General features: G+C 61.8%; 2 protein-coding genes across 3 annotated transcripts; both read left to right on the top strand.

Annotated features, from left to right (window-relative positions):
* The first annotated feature begins 6,826 nt into the window (after positions 1-6,826).
* On the top strand, positions 6,827-15,343 carry TWF2 (twinfilin actin binding protein 2). Of its 2 annotated transcripts, none has more exons than XM_081159929.1 (9): positions 6,827-6,991; positions 10,395-10,472; positions 12,270-12,443; positions 12,813-12,908; positions 13,116-13,220; positions 13,356-13,481; positions 14,039-14,189; positions 14,287-14,408; positions 14,782-15,343. In XM_081159929.1, the coding sequence occupies exons 2-9, from the start codon at positions 10,434-10,436 to the stop codon at positions 14,947-14,949; spliced, it is 981 nt and encodes a 326-aa protein (XP_081016055.1). In that variant the 5' UTR covers positions 6,827-6,991; positions 10,395-10,433; the 3' UTR covers positions 14,950-15,343. The 2 variants fall into 2 exon arrangements, with proteins under 2 accessions (XP_081016055.1, XP_081016054.1); XM_081159928.1 differs by having other exon boundaries at positions 12,265-12,443.
* Positions 15,344-17,517: 2,174 nt separating this feature from the next.
* On the top strand, positions 17,518-21,626 carry TLR9 (toll like receptor 9). The gene is made up of 2 exons (XM_081159926.1): positions 17,518-17,601; positions 18,353-21,626. The coding sequence occupies exons 1-2, from the start codon at positions 17,599-17,601 to the stop codon at positions 21,443-21,445; spliced, it is 3,096 nt and encodes a 1,031-aa protein (XP_081016052.1). The 5' UTR covers positions 17,518-17,598; the 3' UTR covers positions 21,446-21,626.
* The last annotated feature ends 539 nt before the right edge of the window (positions 21,627-22,165 follow it).

Raw genomic sequence — 22,165 nt, 5'->3', positions numbered from 1 at the left:
AGAAGTCGGACCTGCTGCTGTTACTCAGCACGGTGGGTGGATCTTCGTAGCTTCAGGCCATGGGGTCCAGCAGTCGCCTCCCCTCGCCGGCCCTCGCCGTGACCGCAGCGTCGCCGCCTCTGTTCGCGGGCTGTGCGTGGACTCCTGGGCACAGGGCCTGAGGTTCACCTGGCACCTTGCACTTACTGCATTTTGTCCTCCTTTCTGTCTGGGTGGATATTGGGCTCCCTCCCAGACACCCGCCCATGGTTTTGGATCACATGGGGAAAAGGTCACCCAGCTGTTCTCCTGCACCCCAGGGACCTTCGCAGTGTTATCAGTTACTTGCTTACGAATCGTGGCGTTGCCTGAATTCCCACAGGCAGCCTCTTAGGCTGTGCCTCGCACTCTAGGAGCTCAGCGGTAGACCTTGTGGATGTGTTTTACATTTCTTTTGAACTTACCTGAGGAACTCTCGTAGTTCCAGGACCAGGGTGCCTTCTGGGGAGGGAAAAGCACCTAAGGTTGCCTGCGCGTCCATCGGTCTCAGTTACTAACCGAGGGCTCTCGATTCTGACCGTGGGGGTCAGATTCATGCTCTGCTTTTGTTTCCTGCGTCTCGTGCCAGTTAGCTGAGCCCGGGAGGGGCTGGCCGCAGGGCTGCCCGCCTCCGGCCGCTCTGCAGCGCGGGCCTTAGCCCAGTGCCTTATGTGATTTCCGTTGGCGCCGCTGTGGTTTTAGCAGGCCTGCCCTGTGCTGCCACGGGGCGGGACCACGGGCGGGACCACGGCAGGGGGGGGGGTCAGGAAGACGCCACCCGGCAAGTGAACAAGCTTGACAGGGAGGAACTTGCGCCGAGACGCCCTCTCTCTTCTGCCCCTTGCTTTCTTGTTTCCTCGGCCAGAGCCCCTCTCTGAACCTGTGCTGAGGGCTCACGCCCAGGGGCTCGAACCCCTCGCCTGCCTTCCGTGTGGCCTCAGAGGCTGATGCCAGTCCCAGTAGGAAGGGGAGGGAGCCTCTCAACTGCCGCTCGCACTTCACGTTACTTCATTGTAGCCTTTTTAAAGCTAAGCCATTGTATCCATCGAAAGGGACACGTTTTATTCCTTCTTGAAAATTCGTGTTACAGTGTTTTAAGAGAGAAGTATAATTCAGTTCTTTGAGATTTTTGAAAGGGGACTTTTTAGTAATAAATGTGTCACCTCCACCTTTGAAACGTTGACTATGCAAGTTGTTTTAGGGTAAAAGAATCCAAGGCTCTGTTCCACCTTCTCTTCAGGAGCGGTCTGTTTAGCAACATTGTCTCATCTGCTGAATAGAAAATTTTCCTGGAGGATAGTATGTATTTTAAACATTCTCATTGGCTCTGTATGACCAAAACTTCCCATTTTAGAGGCAGAGCGTCCCTGTACCTTCTCCCCAGGATAAACCCAGGGGACTCTTTATGACCCATTGGGGAGAATGGGTCTCATTAGGCAAGAAAGTGGGTCCCTCAAGCATCCGTTTCCTCTCTTGGTGCCGCCCTGGCTTCCCTCCTGCTCCGGGGACGACACTGCAGCCCACTCGGGCCGCTCTTCCTCTGTGTGGTCTGGGGGGGCCACCTGAGAGCCACAAAGGCCCCCCGAGGATCCCGGGGGCACGGGACGTGTTCTGTATTAAGTCTCGCACCCTCTTCGTTTCCGGGCACTGAACTTGTCCCAGGGTGGGCGGCTACAGCACACAAGTCCTGGGTTGAGGGCAGACCCGCCCAGTCTTGAGTGATCTGTGGGACTGGATGGCAGAGGGTGCCCGGGCCGGGCATCGAGGCTGCTCTCTGAGCCGAGTGCAAAGCTTGCTTGTTTTCTTTTTGGAAATTGGGTTGTCAGCAGCTGTGACGGCCACACCCTGAGCATCCGTGGGGCGATTTCAGGCGGGGAGGCCTGAGCAGGGCAGTGGCAGAGGTTCCCGCGCTGGGCTTTGCCCGGGAGCTCCCTGGCTGAGCACCGTCCCCCTTGGGAACAGCTGTGCACCTGCCACACTCCTGGTCCCACGTGGAGCTAGTGTCTCCATCTGCTTTTTTGGGAGAACTGTCGGGAAGGCTGCCTTCCCTTTACGCTGCTGGAGGCTGGGTCTCCCCCACCAGGAGCTGAACCTGTGCAGGGTGGCTTCACCACTGCAGATGACGTGGCAGGAACTCTGCTTCCGGAGCAGGAGGTGACAGAGGAAGTGTCGGCCAGCTCCCTGCCGTGCTGGCCTCCTGAGGAACCGGCTCTGTCCCCACGTCTTTCCTGCAGACACCCAGCTCTTCAAACCTGCCGTTTGCAGACCGCGGGGCCGGCGCAGGGCTCCGGCACTTCCTGTGTATTTGTGCACAGGTGGTGTCTGCAGGTGACTTCAGAGGACAGTCCCCGGGCCTGGCTGGGAGGTGCAGTTGTGCAGTCGGAGGGCCTGAGCCTGACCCCGCCCTCCCCACCCCTGCCCTGAGCATTTTCCGTAGCTGCGTGTACTGAGCATCGCACCCGACATTCCTTCTCTCGGGGGGCTCCGAGAGCTTTCTCTGGCACTTTCTGATCCCGCGCCGGCCACCCCGCAGGGCTCTGACAGGGCCTCTCACAGACCTTCCTCTTTCCTCCCGCATCCAGCTCCTGCCCCAGTGCCTCCCCTGCAGGGCAGGGCTTCTGTGAAAGTCGGGGGAGCTGGGCAGTGTCCCCAGGACTTGCGGGGCTCAGGGCTACGTTCCCGCGTGAACGTGGAGGGGAGTCTGGTGACCATGTTCAATTCCTGTGGACCTTCCTGATTCATCCCCCCTTCCTCAGAGGCAGAGAAATATTTTTAAAGGTATTTTGTTGTAGTTTTAAATAGCAAGACACAAGCTGCATTATTATTTATTATGCACAAGAAAAGTAAATCTTTTTAAAAAAAAGTCAAGTTAGAAACTCTGGAAAACCTACAGAAACACACGCTTCTCTCTGTAATGTGCAATATGCTTTGCAACTAGAGATGGTATTTTCTGTCTAATCTGTAAATAAGAAATGTATTTAAATTAAAAGGGAGCTTTTTGTAAAAGGACCAAATGTTCTTTTATAAATGTACTAAGAAATATCTTGCTTTTTGAAATATATTAGGATTTTTATGAGCAGTTTTTATTAAAAGATTCCTTTTTTTGAGCTGCCATTTCGTCTCCTTTCTGTACTCACAGGTGCCCTGCATGCAGGACATACGGGGGCCGGATCTTTAAAGGACACTATAAAACTAGATGGAAAAAATTCTTGTTTTTTACAGCTAAGCCCTGAGCACTCCCACCAGATGTGTCTGTCACCTTCACTAACTGTCCTTCACATCTCGCAAGTCCCTTTTAATGACCTGTGTCCGGCCCCTCCCGTCCCCTCCACACCAGCTTCCTTCCTCCCAGGACTGACTCGGTTCCTGTCGCCATTTATCTGGGTCAGCCTGGGTTCCCTGGCAGCGAGGCGGTCATTCCTCCCACCCTCTCGCAGGGGGAGAGGTGATGGCACCGGGGGCTGGTGGGGCACTGCCCAGGGGAAGCGCAGGCCAGGGGCTCTCCGGGGGGGCGGGATAGGACCGTGAAGAAGATTGCCGACTCTGCCCCTGCGACATCTTGGTGCCCCAGCTTTGTGTCATAGGCAATTCTGATGAATATTTTAAAAAACAATTACAAGAGGGCAAAGGAGAGAGCCCCGAGGTCGGCGACACGTGGCCGATTCCAAAGCACAGGCCACAGAAGGCGTGGTGGCCGTGTCTGAGGTCCTGTGGGTTTGTAACCCTCTCGACAAGGCGGAGCAGGCCCAGGACGCGGCGGGGGGCGGGGGGACTGAAGAGCCGTGGGTCCCTCCTCGGATCCGCCTGCCCTCGCCGAGGGGCCGAGCCCTGACGGTGGCCTGAGTGGCTGGAGCAGCCTGTGCTGACCCCAGTGGAGCATCGGGGCTGCGAGGAGGGACCCTGCACCCGCATGCAGCCCTAGCTGCCTCTCAGGAGCTTGTGCTGTAGGAGTGGGAGAGGCCCCCGCTGAGTCCTCTCGGGGTCAACCTCCCTGCGGCCTTGTTTTCCCAGCAGCCAGGAAGGGAAGAGGTAGGTTGTTCCATGGAAAATATTTCACATCAGCCCTTGGGTGCCCCAGAGGTGTTCATGTGCCAGGGCCGTGCACCCAATTAGAGGACCCTGGGTTTGTGAGAGGCGGGCCCTCTGATAAAGTGACGGGATGGGGGGTGGGAGCTGGCAGATCACAGGTCAGGTGGCATTTTAGGTGAAAGTACAAGCCCATTGGGTTCCATGAGCTGTTGTACGTATGCCGTTGGTGTCCACCAGAGGTCACTGTTGCTTCGCTTTTTCTAATGGTGCCTTTAAAAAAATAGGGTTCTAACAACAGTGGTCCAGAAAGCAGTGTCCTCGTGTTTTCCACACAACGTGCAAACGTGATTTCATGGCCCTTTGGAATCTCGTGTCAAGCTCTCGTGTGCCAAGATGGTCTCACCAGTGCAGGCAGGCACCACCCAGTCCGCTGAGGGCCTGAACAGAAAGGAAAAGCAGAGGCCAGCTTTGCGCTCTGCTGAGCTGAGACTCCCATCGTCTCCTGTCCTGGGACATGGGTGCTCCTGGTTCTCAGGCCTTTGGCCTTGGACTGGAACTAACCCATCACTTCCCTGAGCCTCCTGCTAACAGTCAGCAAAACACGGCGTTACTAGAGGAAAGGGGACTTGGCCCTTGGTGGGTCTGCCTAGGGCCAGCCGGCAGTGTGTGGGTTTTTGACTCTGCGCAGGAAAAATTTCACAGCACGAGTCCAGGTGACTATAAGGGTGCATTTATTAAAGCTGGGACAGTAAAACAAGAAAGGGCTTAGCATAGGAGAAGCAACAGGAGAGCCTAGGCTGGGCTGCCCTAGCTCTCTGGGAAGTCAGAGAAAAGGGGGCTTTGGGAACGGGTTCAGGGGTTAGCCTGGGACGAGCTGCCACTGCCCATTGCTCCCCTGGTTGCAAGAGATTCATGCCTGTGGGGGAAGAAGAAAGGAAGGGGAATGGGCGGGGCTGGGTCCTTTGTCTTAAGGCTTGGAAGGTCTCGGGAGGGTTTCAGCAGAATATTCATCAGTTTTCCAGGTGTACCCTTTCAGGTCCTGGTCTTCACTGATTGGTCAGCACCAGAGCAGGGGGTCATTAGTCGCTGCAGCTGGTCCTGGTGTTGTCCACCTGGTTTTGCTGCTTTTCTGGGCCTGGAGCTGAAACACAGCTGAGGCCTAGATGTTGTCTCCAGGGAAGTGACCTGCTGTGAATTGCTCTGCCAGTTTGTTCAGCTGTCTGCCTCAGTTTCCTTATTCCGCTTGTCCTGGCTTACTGACCTGTCTCATTGGGACTTCTTAGCCCCTGTAATCAGGTGAGGCCAACCCTTCATAACAAACCTCTTTCTGTATATCTTTTCTTAGAAAAGAATCCCCTGGCGTGACTGCTAACCAATTCCTGGATGACCTGAGTCAGTCTCTCCAGGGAGTTGGGAGGGGGTGGCCAGAGGACCCAAGTTTGAGAGCCACATTCTTGGGAGTTTACTGCATTTCAAGGCTTACCTCCAGGGGTAAGCCTTTCATCAAATTCGCAAGTCAGGCTGGTCTAGGCCATCCCAGGACCCTCCCCTGGATCCCCTGGGGCTCAGCAGCTGCCCCCCAACTTTGGACACTCTTGGAAAACGCTGTCCTTGATGGCAGGAAAGCTCCTCAAAATGTTAAAATGTGGGTCCCACTCTGGCAGGGTAGCTCAGCTGGTTAGAGTGTGGTCCCCATACACCAAGGGTGCGGGTTCGATCCCCAGTCAGGGCACATAAAAGAATCAACCAGTGAAGGCATAAATAAGTGGAACAACAAATTGATGTTTCTCATTCTCTCTCTCTCAAACCAATAAATAAAAAACATTTTTTTAAATGTGGTTCCAGAGCAGTTCCAAATACAAATTTATGGGCCCAGCAGGACTCAGTGAGAGGGAAACTCCGGATTTTGCAGTTGAGGGGCAGGCCGGGGGTCTTCCTCCCACAGGTGGGTCAGGTTCCTGCCTGGCTGTGAAGGGTGGGAGGTGGGCTTGCTGTCCCCCCTCCTGAGCGGGCAGGCACTGAACAGGGGTCTGGTCATTTACTCTCCCCCTAACATGCCCAGCACCTAAACCATATGCTGTTTATGGCAAGAGGCAGGCTTGGTGTTTCACCCTCCGCTGGGCACCGGGGATACAGGGATGAGACTGTGTCTGGAAGATACACTGTTGATTGGCCGGGAGCAGCAGGCAGGGGCTGATGTCAGACAAGGCCAGGCTGCCTGGCGCAGAACCAGTTCCTTAGGAGCTGGGACCTGCCGCAGACTCACCGAGCTCTGGCCCTCCTCCAGCCTCAGGGCCTTTGCACCTGCAGCTCCCCCCCAGGGGGAAAGCCCTCTCTGCCAGGCTGACCTCCAGGCCTTCACTCAAATTCGCTCCTTCCCAGAGGCGCCTCGCACCGCTGGCTGCCTGCCTGGAGGGTCAGCGCGGGCTCCCCGCGTCAGGGCGCGGCCGCCGCTGTGCGGCCCAGCGCCCCGCAGGAGGCGCGCGGGAAAGGCCTCCGGGGCCAGGGCCGCCGCCCGAACCCTCGCCCACCCGGGGACCCCCTTCCCGTCCACAAGCGGGGGCTCCTGCGGGTCCCACGCCGCTTGCAGACCCAGCGGGCCGGGGGCGCACCGGCTGCGGGCGGGGACCCCGCCCCGCGGCACACGGAGGCGCGCGCAGGCGCCCGGACGCCCCGCCGGCTCCCGGCCCGACGCCCACCCGGAACCAGGGGCGCGCCGTGCGCACGCGCCGCCCAAGCCCCGCCTCCCCGGGGCCGCGCCCGTGGGGGCGGGGCGCGGGGGCGGGTCCTGCGGCACCGCCCGGGAAGCTGCGCGAGGCTGGGCGGCCCCGCCGCAGCCGCCGCCTCCTCCGGGTCCCAGCCGGCGGAGCGGAGCCAGCCGAGGGCGCCGAGGGCGCGGGCGGAGCAGGGCGCGGAGCCATGGCGCACCAGACGGGCATCCACGGTGAGGGCGAGGGCGAGGGCGCGGCGGGGCGCGGGCGGGGCGCGGGGTCTCCCCGGGCTGCGCCCCCTCCCGGCGCCCTCGCCGCCTCTCTGCTCCCAGGCACCCGCCCGGGAAGCTTCCTGTTCTCTTTTGCAGCCGCGGGTCCCCGGGGTGGACACATCTGGGGAGGGGGCTCGCGGTGCATGGTGGGAGTGGGTGTGCAGGTGGGTCCGCGGCTGGGGCGGAAGTTTCTGTGTCGCGTGTGCCCATCTGGGGGTGGAGGGGCCAGTGTCTGCCCATTTATGGGTTTCTGTGCCTTTCTGGGGTGGGTGTATCCGGATGCGCACATCTGGGGAAGTGTGTACGCATGTGCACTTGCGTTGTGTGTACAGCCCCGTGTGTGCCCATCGGGGTGCCCATGCACGAAGGGCTGGTTGAATGGACACAGTGACGTGGGATCGTCTTTAGACATCGGTGTTTCGTGACTGTGCACCGGTCTGTGGGTGTCTGTGTGCACGATCTGGCTGCATCTCAGGGTGCATTTGTCACCGTGGAGGCGTGTGCCGGATGTGTCCCTGTGTGGGTTGCATGGGTTTGTGTCTGTTTGAGGAGGGGGCCCTGACCTTTGGCTCCTCCCAGGACTCCCACACACCTGCTAGCTAGGCTGTGGAAACCCCGGGACAGGGCCCTAAGAGTGGGATGGGGAGAGTGACCGGTCTGACCTTGACCTCAGATCTCCCCCCATTTGCCACTCTGATCTTCTGAGTCTGCCCCAGCCAGAGTTGGACGGTTCCAGTTCCAGGTCGGGAACACAGAACAGGGTCCAAATATGGGGTTTGGGGGGAGGGTCCTGGCCCTAGAGACTCCAGGCCAGCTCCTCCCAAGTCCAAGTTTCTCTAAACCAGAGCATCACCTCCTTCCCCCAAGGGCCTCAGTTTCTTCCTTGGACAGGCCAAGAGACAAGCAGTGGCCGGGAGCCGGGTGTCTTGACCCTACCTGGGCCTCAGTGTCCTCCTTCGCTGGCCTGGGAAGGCTGCCTGCCCAGAGAGCCTGGTGGTTTGGCCATCTGCCACTCTTCTCACACACCAGGGCCACCATCGACCGGCCTGACCGCCTGGATCTCAGCTGGCTTGTGGTTGTGGCCACTTGTTGGCCAGACAGCCGTGAGAGGGTTTCCCTGGCCCCGCCCCACAGGACCAGAGCAGGCCTGAGCCTGGGTCAGGGCCAGGGTCCCCCCAGCTGGGCCAGCCTCTCCCCAGGAGGAGCTTCGTGACTCAGGCCCTCGGAAGGGAACAGTTGCACACTGTGCTTTCCTTCCCTTTTGTCTGGTCATTGCTGCTGCCTCCAACTGGGAGGGGATCGGAAGCGAGGCTTCCTCCTCTGAGCTCCAGACTGACAGGTCCTGTCGTCCAGGCTCTGCCTCTCTCTCATTTCCCAAACGGTGAGGCAGGCCTGCCCAGGGCATCACTGGGACCCCGACTGGCCGCCCCGGCCCTCCACCTGCCTGTGAGCAGCCCACTCTTCGTTTCTGGCCTGGGGAGGTGGGAAGAGAGACTGCCCTGGACACCCAGGTGCCAGCCCTGTCCTGGCCATAGGTGTGAATCTGCTGACCTCAGAGCAGGGCAGGGGAGGGACCTGAAACCTGAGGCTCTCCGGTGGGGGGTGGGCAAGGCAGCGGGGATGGGGGATGGGGGGCATGAATCTTTGATGATGGAGGCTCAGGTGTCCCAGGCCTGGCCTCTGGATTATTGATGGTGGCTGAGGAGGCATGGGGGGTTGTCTCTTCCCTTTCTGGGGTGTCACTGCCCTGGTAATACTAGAAGGGACGTGTCGGCCTCTCCTTTGGGAGAGCTTCTTGGTGGCCGTCCCTCCCAAAAGGAGCAACTCAGCACAGCCGGCCCTGCTGTCATTACAGTAACAAAACTGACATGTTAGTAGAGGCCCTGCTACGGAGCACTTTGTCCCATTCACTCCTCTCCGTGGCCTTCTGCATTTGGGGAGTGTGAGCTTCACATTATAGGTGAGTTTGAGGTTCAGTAAGGTCCGGGGTCACACAGCAGTGAGAGAGGTGGTGCCCCAGAGGCCAGGGCTTCATCAGGGACCTGCTTGAACTCTGCAGGTGGGTAGTTCTGCCCTGGCCCAGTGGGGCTGTGTCTCCATGCCCTGCTGCTCTGAGCGCCAAGGACCTGTGGGCTCAGCTGGGACCTGGCCCACCCAGCGGCCCTGAAGGGTGGTGGTGCACAGCGGAGGTCTCGGGCTCAGGGTCATCCTGCATGAGGGGCACCTGAGGACAGGACCAGGGTTGTTTCCTAAAGGCCCCCCCGCCCCCGAGCCGCGGGCCCTATAAATATTCTCTGACCTCAGCCCTCCAACTGTGTTCCTGCAGAAACCTCCTGACCCCCGGGCAGCCTCAAGGTCATGCTGGCTCGCCCTGTTTTACCCAGAGACCGCGTTGGGCCCATGCCTACTTGGACCTTGGTTTCTCCCTGAAACACAGTGGGTCTGGGACTTCCCATAGTTCCCTAGCTCTGACCATGATCCTCGCCTAGGCACTTGGGTTCGCAGTCATTGGCTGTCACCTTCCAGCTCTGTGGCCCAAGGACAAAACAAGATCTGTTTGGGGGTGTTCCTGAAGGAGCGATTCTTCCTCCATGAAGCCTTCCCGACCGCCTGGGGTTGGGAGCTTGCTGCCCCCTGGCAGGGCTGTGTGTGCACATGGCTGTGTTTCTGTGTGTACTTCCTATCTCCTTTGCCTGCAAACCTGTCATTGCCAAGCCCTGTACTTGCTGTTCGGGTGTGTGTTAGCACCCTGGGCACTGTGGCTGGGCGTGTGCATGCCTAAATGCGTGTGTCCGTCTGTTAGACCAGCTGAGTGTGTGCTCAGCCGGGGGGGGGCTACATTCATACTCCTCTGTCATCTGCACACATTGATGTGTTACGTTCACACATGCCGGGCTGAGAATGTACCTGTTTGTTGCCACATGCAACATGTACGGGTGTGTGTGTGTACACACGTGTGTTAATGGGCATAGTGGTCATTGCACATCGGGGGAGCTGTTCGTGTGTTTCTGTCTGTGGCCATGACAGTACTGAGTGTGTCCCAGTCCAGCCCGGGGCTGGGCCTTCCTCCGACTGGCCTGGCCTGTCCCAGATCCCGCCCCGTCTTTGAATGGGCTGTGCCGTCCCTGCGGCCCTGTCACCAGAGCTCCTCCAGCCAGGCAGCCACTCGCCTGCCACCTCTGCTGGCTAAATTTGGGAGCTTATGTTCGTTGGCATCTCGGGTTCCCAGTCACATGGGGGGCCGTATTTAACCCGGCTCCCAGCTCAGCCACCAGACCCCGCAGCGCAGAGCAGGCCCCGAGCGTGTCCCCTCCACCCCACTCGCTCCGCCCGCTCATCGCCACCATGTTCCTCGTTCTTGTAGCTACCGAGGAGCTGAAGGAATTCTTTGCCAAGGCGCGGGATGGCTCCGTACGGCTCATCAAAGTCGTCATTGAGGATGGTGAGTGCCCCCAGTGAGCCGGGACGGAGGCTGGGTGCTGGACCCGGCTGCTTCTCTGGGAGGTGGGGGGATGTTGACCTCCAGTCCCCTCAGGACCTCAGTTTCCCCATCTGGGAATGGAAGGTGCCTTGTAGGAGAGCACTGGAGGTGGCCTGGTTATTAAAAAGAGCAGGGAACTGAAGCTGAGCGGATAGCAGGGAAGGCCTGGTCCTGGGGTCATGCCCAGCCCCCCACACCTCACACAGGCTGTAGAGGGCTGGGCTGGGATGGGTGGGGGGCAAGGATAAGCTAAGCCAGGCTCTGCCCCATGTGGCCAAAGCTATTCACCTCCATCTGTGGTTGGCAGGACTAGACTGGCTTGGCTGCTGGCCAGGGGGTCCCAAGGAGAAGCCGGGGCCCTACCCTCGGAAAATGCCCCCACAAGGGGGCAAAGGGACTTGTGTCCAGCTCTCTTTGAGATCGAGATGGGTGAACTCTAGGCTTGGCTGGGCCTTGGCCTGGACCCTGTGGACCTCGGGGCTTATGCAGGGGGAGGGGTGAGAGGTAGGGGGAGGGAGAGGCTTTCCCTGGAGATGAGGGTGTGGACTCTGAGGCATGGACAGGCCCCCCACAGGTCCTTGCAGCCATGCAGTAGTGGGCCCTTCAGGGGGCTCCCCGAATGGGCTTGGTGCCCAGGTGGCTTTTCCTACATCGAATTGGCTCAAAGCCAAGTCTGCCCAGACAGGACGTCCCTGCAGTTGCTGAGTAGGACTCTCTGGGTGGACTCGTACCTGTCTCAGTTCTTCACACTGTTGTTGGGACAGTGGGGAGTGCCCATGAAGGTCCAGGCCCCCCAGCGGGCAGCCACTGCCCATCTCCAGCTGAGTGTGGCCCAGCTCCTGATTTTTCTAGAGAAACCATGAATTTCACTTCTTGTGTAAAACTCCCCAGTTTGAAGATGCAGACAGCAAATTAAACAGCCTTGATAGTGCTCTTGGGGCTGACAGCCTGTGACGGCTGGTTTCGGCCCTGATCCCATCCGAGTGGTGAGAGGACAGGCGAGGAGCCGAGGCCCGCAGAGAGGCGGCTGGGCTGCTGGGCCAGGCATGTTGGGGCCCCTTGCCCCCATCAGGAGGGCCTGGTGCTCAGGTGTCAGGACCCCTGGCCAGGGAGTGACTATCCCCTGGCCCCAGTTTTTCCTCCAGCCTGGGCCCCTGTGCACCTGCCAGGGAGGCGGCAGGCCTGCAGCCCAGGCATTGCAAGGTGCCTGCTTCTGATTTGTTACATTTTAGGGAGGGGACTATAGCTGGTGGGCATCCTCAGGGTCACTGTTTTTATGGTGTTTGGCAGGTGCCCCCATTTCCCTTTCCCACGCATTTGCCCCTGTGGGTCCCCGTGGCCTGCAGCCTGAGCCCCTCTGTTCTGAGAAGGCTGTGCTGGGGTTTACGGGAGCCCCAGGCTGAGGGAGCAGGGGGGCGGGAGGCGAGCCGGTGGGTGGGTGTCCGTGAGGGGCCCGCGTTGTTGGCGGCTGTTTGCACGCATCTGCGCATCCTCCCGTGGTGGTCTGTGTCGGGTCACGTTTAGGCAGCCTCTGGGCCGCGTGTGTGTGTGTGGGGGGGGGGGGGTCGGGAGCGGCCTCTAGGGGCAGTTGTCATCATTCATTCACTCCTCGCTGCTTCCGTCCCACAGCCTTGTCCTTCAGGGACTTGGGGGCTCCAGAGGAAGGTGGGGAGGGGTTGCCTGCAGGTCTGAGGTTCGGTCGGGGTGGGCGTGGGGCATGGCTGTGCCTGGCTCACCCGGCCTCTGCCCCCAGAGCAGCTCACGCTGGGTGCGTCGCGGGAGCCGGGGGGCAGCTGGGACCAGGACTACGACAGGGCTGTGCTGCCGCTCCTGGACGCCCAGCAGCCCTGCTACCTGCTCTACCGCCTGGACTCCAAGAACGCCCAGGGCTTCGAGTGGCTCTTCCTCGCCTGGTCGCCTGACAATTCCCCCGTGAGTTCCAGGGCTCCCGGCCGTCCCAAGATCAGGGAAAGGGGAAGCTGGGTCTGAGTGTGGCAACAAGGCCCAGCCCTGGGGAGTCAGGGGAGAGACATCAGGCCCTGCTCCGGGCAGCCTGAGGGGACAAGGCCCTGGGGTCGCCTCCAGCCCTCCCCGCCCCATCAGCCGGGCTCTAGGAGTCACAGGTTGGGCTGGGCAAGGGCTCCCCCTGCCGTCCGAGCCACCCCACTGCCTCCTTCCCTCCCTGCTGTGCCCTCTGGGGGGGGGGGCTCAGGGAGGTAACCGGCCCCACACAGAGGCTCCTGCCTGCTAGAGAGACAGCCTTGCCTGGAGGGGTCTCATGCCTTGTCCCCTGCCATTCAGGTGCGGCTGAAGATGCTGTATGCAGCCACGCGGGCCACGGTGAAAAAGGAGTTTGGGGGCGGCCACGTGAAGGATGAGCTCTTCGGGACTGTGAAGGTAGTGCCCCAGGCCAGGCCCTCCGAGCCGGGATCAGGGGCTTATGGAGGATGGGACGTGGTTCAAGGTCACAGAGCAAGTGGGCGTGAGGCTTGGGGCTGAGTGGGGAGGGCTGGGAGAGCCCGGGGGCTGCAGGCTGGGGTGCTCAGTGGGCTGCTGTCAGCCTGCCCCGAGGTCCCCATTTATGCCTCTGCATCCACCGGCCAGGACGACCTGTCCTTTGCTGGGTACCAGAAGCACCTGTCGTCCTGTGCGGCGCCTGCCCCGCTGACCTCGGCCGAGAGAGAGCTGCAGCAGATCCGGATCAATGAGGTGGGTGCACCGGACCATGGGTGGGAGTGGGCAGAAGTCGGGGGCCTCCAGGTGACGTCAGGCCTGTGCTCCCTGGGTGGGCCGCAGTCTGGTTTGGGCGGGTGAGAGCCTCGCTCACCGTTTACCTGCCCCCAGGTGAAGACAGAGATCAGCGTGGAGAGCAAGCACCAGACGCTGCAGGGCCTTGCCTTCCCCCTGCAGCCAGAGGCCCAGCGGGCGCTGCAGCAGCTCAAGCAGAAGACAGTCAACTACATCCAGCTGGTGGGTGCGCTCCTGCCCGGGCACACGCGGCCCACGGCGCCCCTGCCTGCCTGCTCGCACACGCGTGCAAACCTGCACACCCACACCCCCAGCCTGCCCACTGCGGCTCACCTGCGCACCCATGGGAACACTTGTCTCCCCCACCCCCATCCTTCCCTTTTTCCCTCCACACTGCATACACATACTCACCCCTGGGCTTCACTGCCCCTCAGCTCTGAGCCCCTTCCTGTCCCAGACTTGATGTCTGCAGACCCCTGACCCTCCTGTCTCCAGGCTGTCCCCTCTCAAGCAGAATGGTTCCTCCTTTCCAAGACTCACCACCCCAGAGGCCTTGGCCCTGAGGGTGGGCTGGCCCGAGGTCAAGGCCCTTCCCACTGTCCTGTCCACAACTCTTAGTGGGACCTCCTCCCGCAGAACTTTCCAAGGGGCTCAGTTAGGCAGGTGGCTGCTGGGGAGGGGCATCCTGGCAGTGAGCTCCTGCCGGCCCGCCCACCCACCCGCCTCCGGAACTCTTGTTTGGTGGGTGGGCCTGGCCACATCCCCCTTTCCCTCGGCAGAAGCTGGACCTGGAGCGGGAGACGATAGAGCTGGTGCACACCGAGCCCACGGACGTGGCCCAGCTGCCCTCGCGGGTGCCTCGGGAGGCCGCCCGCTACCACTTCTTCATCTACAGGCACACCCATGAGGGCGACCCGCTCGAGTCTGTGGGTGAGTGGCCTCGGGGGTCCCGCTGTCAGGCAGGGCGGGAGCAGGGCGGGCCTGCAGCTGTGGGCTGCCCCGCTCACCTCCCGTCCTGTCCCCGCAGTGTTCATCTACTCGATGCCGGGGTACAAGTGCAGCATCAAGGAGCGTATGCTCTACTCCAGCTGCAAGAGCCGCCTCCTCGACTCCGTGGAGCAGGACTTCCAGCTGGAGATCGCCAAGAAGGTGGGCGCCCATCCCCCAGTCCCCGTCACCCCACCCTCCTCATGGGGCGTGGGAGCCCCGAGACAGTGGCAGAGCAGGGGTCACCGCTGCCTGTCGGATGGATGGGGAAACAGGCCTAAGGGGTAACATGCATTGTCCAAGGCTGCCCCACTGGCCAACGGCCTGGACAGGCCCTAGCCCCGGCACCCGCGTCTCCTGTCCCCAGGTCCGGAAGGCAGGGGTGACCGAAGCGTGCGTGGCAATAGGCCCCAGGCTCTGTGTCCCTGGAGGTAGCCTTCGAGGTGGGGGGTGTCTGGGAGGAGACCCCAGGATGGGGTGTGATAGATGAAGGGGGTGCTCCAGGAGTGGGGTGACACTGCCTTGCCCCCCACAGATCGAGATCGGTGACGGGGCCGAGCTGACGGCCGAGTTCCTCTATGACGAGGTACACCCCAAGCAGCACGCCTTCAAGCAGGCCTTTGCCAAGCCCAAGGGCCCCGGCGGCAAGCGGGGCCACAAGCGCCTCATTCGAGGCCCCGGCGAGAACGGGGAGGACAGCTAGGAGGCGGCGCCAGAGCCGTGCTAGCGTGTGGACTGTAGGGCCGCCCGCCTCCCGCTCCCTGTCACCTCCCTCCTTCCCAGCCTGGGCTCTGGGGCAGGGTCACCTCTGCTGGGGCAGGAGGGCTGGTCATCCGTTGCTCCTGCAGCTTCCAGGGCCACTGGGCTGGCATTTGTGACCCTCCCCCACTGCTCTCCCTGCCTCCCATCCATGTTTCCAGGGTGTCTAGGGACCCTGCTTGCAGTCCCGAGGCCCTGGCATGAACTTGGCCTCCAAGGGAACTGAGACTAAGGGTCCCAGCACAGCCCAGAAGCCTTTGGCCACAAGGGGTAGGGTCACGGCAGGAAGAGATGGTTGAATGCTGTATTTTTTAAAGAATAAAATATTTTTAAATCAACCTTTGAGTCTGGCCCCGAGGGAGCACCTCCGGCTCTGGGCAGTGGGAGGCCCTGTGTGTGTAACTGTGCCCGTGGGTGCCAGGGCACAGCCTCAGTCAGGTCCCATTGTTGCCTGGAGCTCGGCCGGGAGGTGGCCAACCTCTGCTGTGCATGGGGAGCTGCTGTGTTGGTTTCCTGTGGCTGCTCTGAGTTCACAAACTCACCGGCTTGAAACAACATACGTGTTCTCTTACAGCTCCTGCACGTCCCGTCAGGAATGAGCCTCACGGCTAAAACCGGGGTGTCGGCAGGGGCAGGGCTGGTTCCCTCTGGAGGCCTCCGGGGAGAACCCATTTCCTCGCCTTTCCCAGTGGCTAGAGGCCCACTCTCTCCATGTTCAGAGCCGGGGCCCAGCGTCTGATTCTGATGCTCTCGACTACCCCAGCTCCTGTGGTCGCTTCTCCCTCGACCTTTGCCTTAGAAAGGACGTCTCCGGTTATAGTCACTTCCCTCCGCCCTGGTGACACAGGGTACTTTCCCTTCTCAAACGCATAACTCCACCTGCAGAGTCCCTTTATTGTGTAAGGAACACAGTCACATTTACAGGTCAAGGGAGCAGGACAGGGTCTCCCTGGGGGCAGTGGGTCTCCCTGGGACATTCTTTGGCCTGCCGCGCTAGGGAAGCTCTGCCCACTAGATTTCCCAGCCTCAGTGGGGCTGAGGCATGGCTGGTGTGTCTGGGTGTCTGAAATCTTGGAGCGTCCAGTCCGTGTGTGTGTGTGCTCGCGCATCATCACTCAGAGACACAACACTCTCTACCTGCCCAGAGGTGAGTGCAGGAGAGCCATGGGTTCAACAAAGACTGAGCACCTACTATGTGCTGGGCACTGGGCTGGGCCCCAGGGATACAGACAGAAAAGATCCTGGCCCTCGGGAAGCTGACATTCCAGCCGGGCAGTAAGACCATATAGAACAGATGAAACAGCAAGGATATGGTATGTTAGTTGGTAAAAACTTATGACAAAGAAACAGATGGAAAAGGGGCTCAGTGGTGCGAGGCCATACAAAGGTCAGGGAAGGCCCCATCGAGAGGGCGAGTGCAAGCAGAGACGTGAAGGATGCGACGGAGGTGACATGGGAGTGTCTGAGAGAAGAGCTTCCAGGCAGAGGGAACTGTATGTTCAAAGGCCCTGGGGCAGGAGAGTGCACAGGTGTGTCCAACCACCACGAGGAGGCCAGTGCGGCCAGAGACAGGGAGGCAAGGGGAAGGCAGATCCTACAGGACCTTGTTGGCCACTGTGTGGACTGTGGCTTTGACCCCAGAAAGGACCAGGGAGGGATCTGAGCAGAGGAGGAACCTACTGTGACTTGGGGCCAAATGTAAATAGGCTGCGGGCATGAGAGCAGAAGCAGGCCGCCTGTGAGGAGGCAGCAATTGTGTTGGTCTTGGCAAGAGAGGATGGCGACCCAGACCAGGCTGGTGGGCGTGAAGATGGTGGGCGATGGGCAGGTCTGAAAGTGGAGCCAGCTCAACTTGCTGGGGGGCTTGGGGTGACCCTGAGGCTTTGGGCCTGAGGGGTGTGGGAAGAGCCAACTGGGGAAGATGAACCAGGAGGTCCCAGCTGGCCCAGCCATGGGGTTTGCGCTCCGACCGGCACAAGGATGTTGGAAACACAGAAGGGAGGTCCTGCTCCTAGAGGAAGTGGCAGGCTGGGGGTGGGGGCAGGAGCAGGTGCAGCCTGAGTGAGGCCGATGCATCTCTCCAGTCACGCCAGGCCCCGAAGAGCTCTGGGGATGGGGCCACTGGGCCAGGAAGGGGCAGGTGCAGGCCTGAGGGAGCCGCCTGGGGGCAAGGGCTGAGGGCCCAAGGCATGAGGGTGAAAGGGGAGAGCCCTGGTGTCACATGCCCGCCCAGGCCGGGCTCCGCCCCTAATTCCAGTTTCTCAGGAAGCTTAGACTGGGCTCTGGCCTTCATGAAATCTCCCAGATTTCCCAGGAAACGGGTGTGAGGCCCAGGAGGGACACGAGGCATGGTCAGGAGAGGCTGGGGCACGTGGAGGGGCACTGGTAGAGGAAGGAGGCTGGGGGTATCCCGTCTGCCATCTGACTATGCAAATGGCCTCTGACTCATTGCACCCCCCACACACACACTAGCCATGGGCAGGGAGGGGGCTACTCAGTTGTGCAATTCTCACTTCCTCTGTTCTCTGAGCCGTCACAGTGGGAAGAGACGGCGCACAGCAAGACCCTCTAGAGAAGCCTCCGGCTCCCTGTCATGGTAGGACAGCCGCCCTCAGCCTCCTGGGGGAGGGGATGGCCTGGGGACTGGTGGGGAGGAAGGTGGGCTTGGTGGTCGCAGATGATAGTAAAAGGGACTGTCACCCACATGGCCCTGGGGACACTCTCTGCACCCTGAAGACATGGGAGCAGAAGCCCTTCTCTGAGCGGGAGGCCCCAACCCATTGCGCAGATGAGAAGGCTGAGGCTCGCTCGTGGTGGCACGGGGACCAAGGCAAAGCTGGGCGCCCAGGTCTGGGCTCTGCCTGACCTGTGGCTGCCCACCCCTCCCTCGGATCCATTCTGACCCCCAGCAGAGGGGGAAAGAGCTGGGTGGTACCCAGCCTGCACCCCAGCAGGAGGCCCTCATTCCCGCCTGGGTCGTGGCCAAAGGGAGAGGGAGGGGTTGGGGAGCAGCTGGTGGAGGGCAGAGGGGCCTCCTTGCTTAGGAGAAAAGAGAAACGGCCTGAAGGGGACAGTGGGGGAGAGCCCGTGGGCCTGTGGGCCACCTGCCGGGCTCTCTTGTCCCCCTGGGGTTTGGTTATGAGTGAAAGCTCTAGAGCCTCCGTCTGGTTCCAACTCTCAGAAGCAGTTCTGCGTCAACGGCTGGGTCTGCGACCCCAGCCCAGGTGCCCATGAGCCTTGGAGGTGGGATGAGGGCTGGGGAGAGCTGGGAGGGGGGCTCCATGACACGCGTGGCCAGGGAAAGTGAAGCTGGGGCTGCACACTCACGGCCCCCCCACCCCCCGCAGGGCTCCAGCCACGGTGTTCTGCTCCCCCTGTGTCTCCTGGTTCAGGCCCAGGTGCTGTCCACGGCCCTGGCCCAGGTTGCCCTGCCCGCCTTCCTGCCCTGTGAACTTCAGGTCCCCGGCCACGTCAACTGCGAATGGCTGTTCCTGACGTCCGTGCCCCACTTCTCGGCACCCTCGCTGCTGGGCAACGTCACCAGCCTCTCTCTGCGCTGCAACCGCATCCGCCACCTCCACGACTCCGACTTCGCCCGCCTGTCCAGCCTGCGCAGCCTCGACCTCAAGTGGAACTGCCCGCCCAGCAGCCTCAGCATCATGCACTGGGCCTGCCGCATGACCATCGAGCCCCGCACCTTCGTGGTCTTGCACGAGCTGGAGGAGCTGAACCTGAGCTACAACAGCATCACGACCGTGCCCGCCCTGCCCCACGCCCTCCGGTACCTGTCCCTGAGCCGCACCAACATCCTGGTCATCGACTCCGCCAGCTTCAGGGGCCTGCGGGCCCTGAGCTATCTCTTCATCGACGGAAACTGCTACTACGAGAACCCCTGTGGCAGGGCCGTGCGGGTGGCCCCCAACGCCCTCCTCGACCTGGGCAACCTCACCCACCTGTCACTCAAGTACAACAACCTCACGAGGGTGCCCCGCGGCCTGCCCCGCGGCCTGCGGAGCCTGCTGCTGTCCTACAACCGCATTGTTTCCCTGGGGCCGGAGGACCTAGCCAACCTCACCGCCCTGCGTGTCCTTGACGTGGGCGGGAACTGTCGCCGCTGTGACCACGCCTACAACCCCTGTGTGGAGTGCCCCGTGGGCTTCCCCAAGTTTCATCCCGACACTTTCAGCAGACTGAGCCACCTGGAAGGCCTGGTGTTGAGTGACAGCTCTCTCCACAGCCTGGACGCCAACTGGTTCCGTGGCCTGGGCAACCTGTCCGTGCTGGACCTGAGCGAGAACTTCCTGATCAAATGCATCTCCACGACCACGGCCCTCCATGGCCTGAGCAAGCTGCGCAAACTCAACCTGTCCTTCAACTACGACAAGGGGATATCCTACGCCCACCTGCACCTGGCGCCCTCCTTCGAGAGCCTGGTCTCCTTGCAGCAGCTGGACATGACCGGCATCTTCTTCCGCGAGCTCAGCAGGAAAACGCTCGAGTCTGTGGCCCGCCTGCCGTTGCTGCAGAACCTGAGTCTCCAGATGAACTTCATCAACCAGGCCCAGCTCAGCATCTTCCAGGCGTTCCCCAGCCTGCGCCGGGTGGACCTGTCCAACAACCGCATCAGCTGGGCCGCGGGGCCCGCGGCCTCCGAGGCGGAGGCGGATGCCAGAGAGGAGGCCCGGCTGCCCACGGGGCGCCTCACTCCAGGCCCCCAGGATACCCTCGGCTCTGAGGACTTCATGCCGAGCTGCAAGAACTTGAGCTTCACCTTGGATCTGTCCCGGAACAACCTGGGGACTATCCGGTCGGAGATGTTCACTGGGCTGTCACGCCTCCAGTGCCTGCGCCTGAGCCACAACTGCATCTCGCAGGCGGTCAATGGCTCCCAGTTCGTGCCGCTGACCGACCTGCAGGTGCTGGACCTGTCCTACAACAAGCTGGACCTGTACCATGGGCGCTCGTTCACGGAGCTGCCGCAGCTGCGGGCGCTGGACCTCAGCTACAACAGCCAGCCCTTCAGCATGCAGGGCGTGGGCCATAACCTCAGCTTCGTGTCCCTCCTGCCCGCTCTGCAGTACCTCAGCCTGGCGCACAACGCCATCCACAGCCGCGTGTCCCCGAGGCTCTGCAGCGCCTCGCTGAGGGCCCTGGACTTCAGCGGCAACGCCCTGAACCGCATGTGGAACGAGGGAGATCTCTACCTCCGCTTCTTCCAAGGCCTGAGCCGGCTGGTCCGCCTGGACCTGTCCCGGAATCACCTGCACGCCCTCCTGCCACACACCCTGGGCAACCTTCCCAAGAGCCTGCGGCTGCTGCGTCTCCGTGACAACTACTTGGCCTTTTTCAACTGGAGCAGCCTGACGCTCCTGCCTGAGCTGGAAACCCTGGACCTGGCGGGAAACCAGCTGAAGGCCCTGACCAACGGCAGCCTCCCTAAAAACACCCGTCTCCGGAGCCTGGACTTCAGCCGCAACAGCATCAGCTTCGTGGATGCCGGCTTCTTCGCTCCGGCCACCGGGCTGCAAGAGCTCAACCTCAGCCACAACGCCCTCAAGACGGTGGAGCCCTCGTGGTTTGGCTCCGACGTGGGCACGCTGAGGGTCCTCGACGTGAGCGCCAACCCCCTGCACTGCGCCTGCGGGGCGGCCTTCGTGGACTTCCTGCTGGAGGTGCAGAAGGCCGTGCCCGGGCTCGCCAGCCGCGTCCGGTGCGGCAGCCCGCGCCAGCTGCAGGGCCGCAGCATCTTCGCGCAGGACCTGAGGCTCTGCCTGGACGAGGAGCTCTCCTGGGACTGCTTCGGCCTCTCGCTGCTGGCGGTGGCGCTGGGCGTGGCCGTGCCCCTGCTGCAGCACCTGTGCGGCTGGGACCTCTGGTACTGCTTCCACCTGGCGCTGGCCCGGCTGCCCCGGTGGGGGCACCGGAGGGGCGCGGACGCCCTGTCCTACGACGCCTTCGTGGTCTTTGACAAGTCGCACGGCGCCGTGGCCGACTGGGTGTACAACGAGCTGCGGGTGCGGCTGGAGGAGCGCCGGGGGCGCCGGGCGCTGCGCCTGTGCCTGGAGGAACGCGACTGGCTCCCCGGCAAGACGCTCTTCGAGAACCTGTGGGCCTCGGTCTACAGCAGCCGCAAGACGCTGTTCGTGCTGGCCCACACCGACCGGGTGAGCGGCCTCCTGCGCGCCAGCTTCCTGCTGGCCCAGCAGCGCCTGCTGGAGGACCGCAAGGACGTGGTGGTGCTGGTGATCCTGAGCCCCAACGCCCACCGCTCCCGCTACGTGCGGCTCCGCCAGCGCCTCTGCCGCCAGAGCGTCCTTCTCTGGCCCCACCAGCCCAGCGGCCAGAGCAGCTTCTGGGCCCAGCTGGGCATGGCCCTGACCAGGGACAACCGTCACTTCTATAACCGAAACTTCTGCCAGGGCCCCACGACGGCCGAGTAGCACAGGGGGGCAGCCGGCACCCCCGCCCCGCCCCACCCAGCCCCAACTGAGCCCTCTGCCTGGGATGCCCCAACCTGCCTCTCCCCGCAGGGGGGCTGCTCAGGCCCTCTTGCCCCCACCCCCGCCCCCACCCCTGGCATACAGCAGGCACTCAATAAACGCCACTGCAGGCCCCACAGCTACCCCTGAGCTCCGGAGGTGTGAATGGGAGGAAAGGAGGGAGGGCTCCCCAGGCTTCCTGAAGTGAAGCGGGGTTAGAGGCAATTCTGGGGCCTGTGGGGGGGACGCCGCCAAGGGCAGCCGTGTTCTTGGTGAGTCTGCACGTCTTTGTCTTCCCAGGGAACAGGCTGTGTCTCCTGCCTTTTCAACCCCCCCCCACGCCCTGCTCTCTGTGTCCCCGGCAGTGCCAGGCCGCCCACTGTTGTGTGTTGGTCTCGGGGTCTGCCTCCCTCGCCTGCTAGACTGAAAGCGTCTGCAGAGCAGAGAGCCCGGGGGCCTGCTCCCTTCCCGGCCTCCAGCGAGGTCCTCAGAGGCAGCGGCCGGGGTCCAGCCGGATGGGGGACGTTTGGTGGTGAGTTCAGAGGGGCGGCGGCGCCCCCTGGTGGCCGTGCCTGTGCTGCGCCCGCCATGGGCGGCCTGGGTTGGGGAGAGCAAGGCCCGCGGGAGATCACTGCAGCAGGGAGCTGGGAGCCACGGAAGACTCCAGAGTGAGCTCACAAT

This window comes from Miniopterus schreibersii (assembly GCF_964146895.1).
Source record: "Miniopterus schreibersii genome assembly, chromosome: 15".
Lineage (NCBI taxonomy): Eukaryota > Metazoa > Chordata > Mammalia > Chiroptera > Miniopteridae > Miniopterus > Miniopterus schreibersii.
This window is presented reverse-complemented; position numbering and strand designations above follow the sequence as displayed.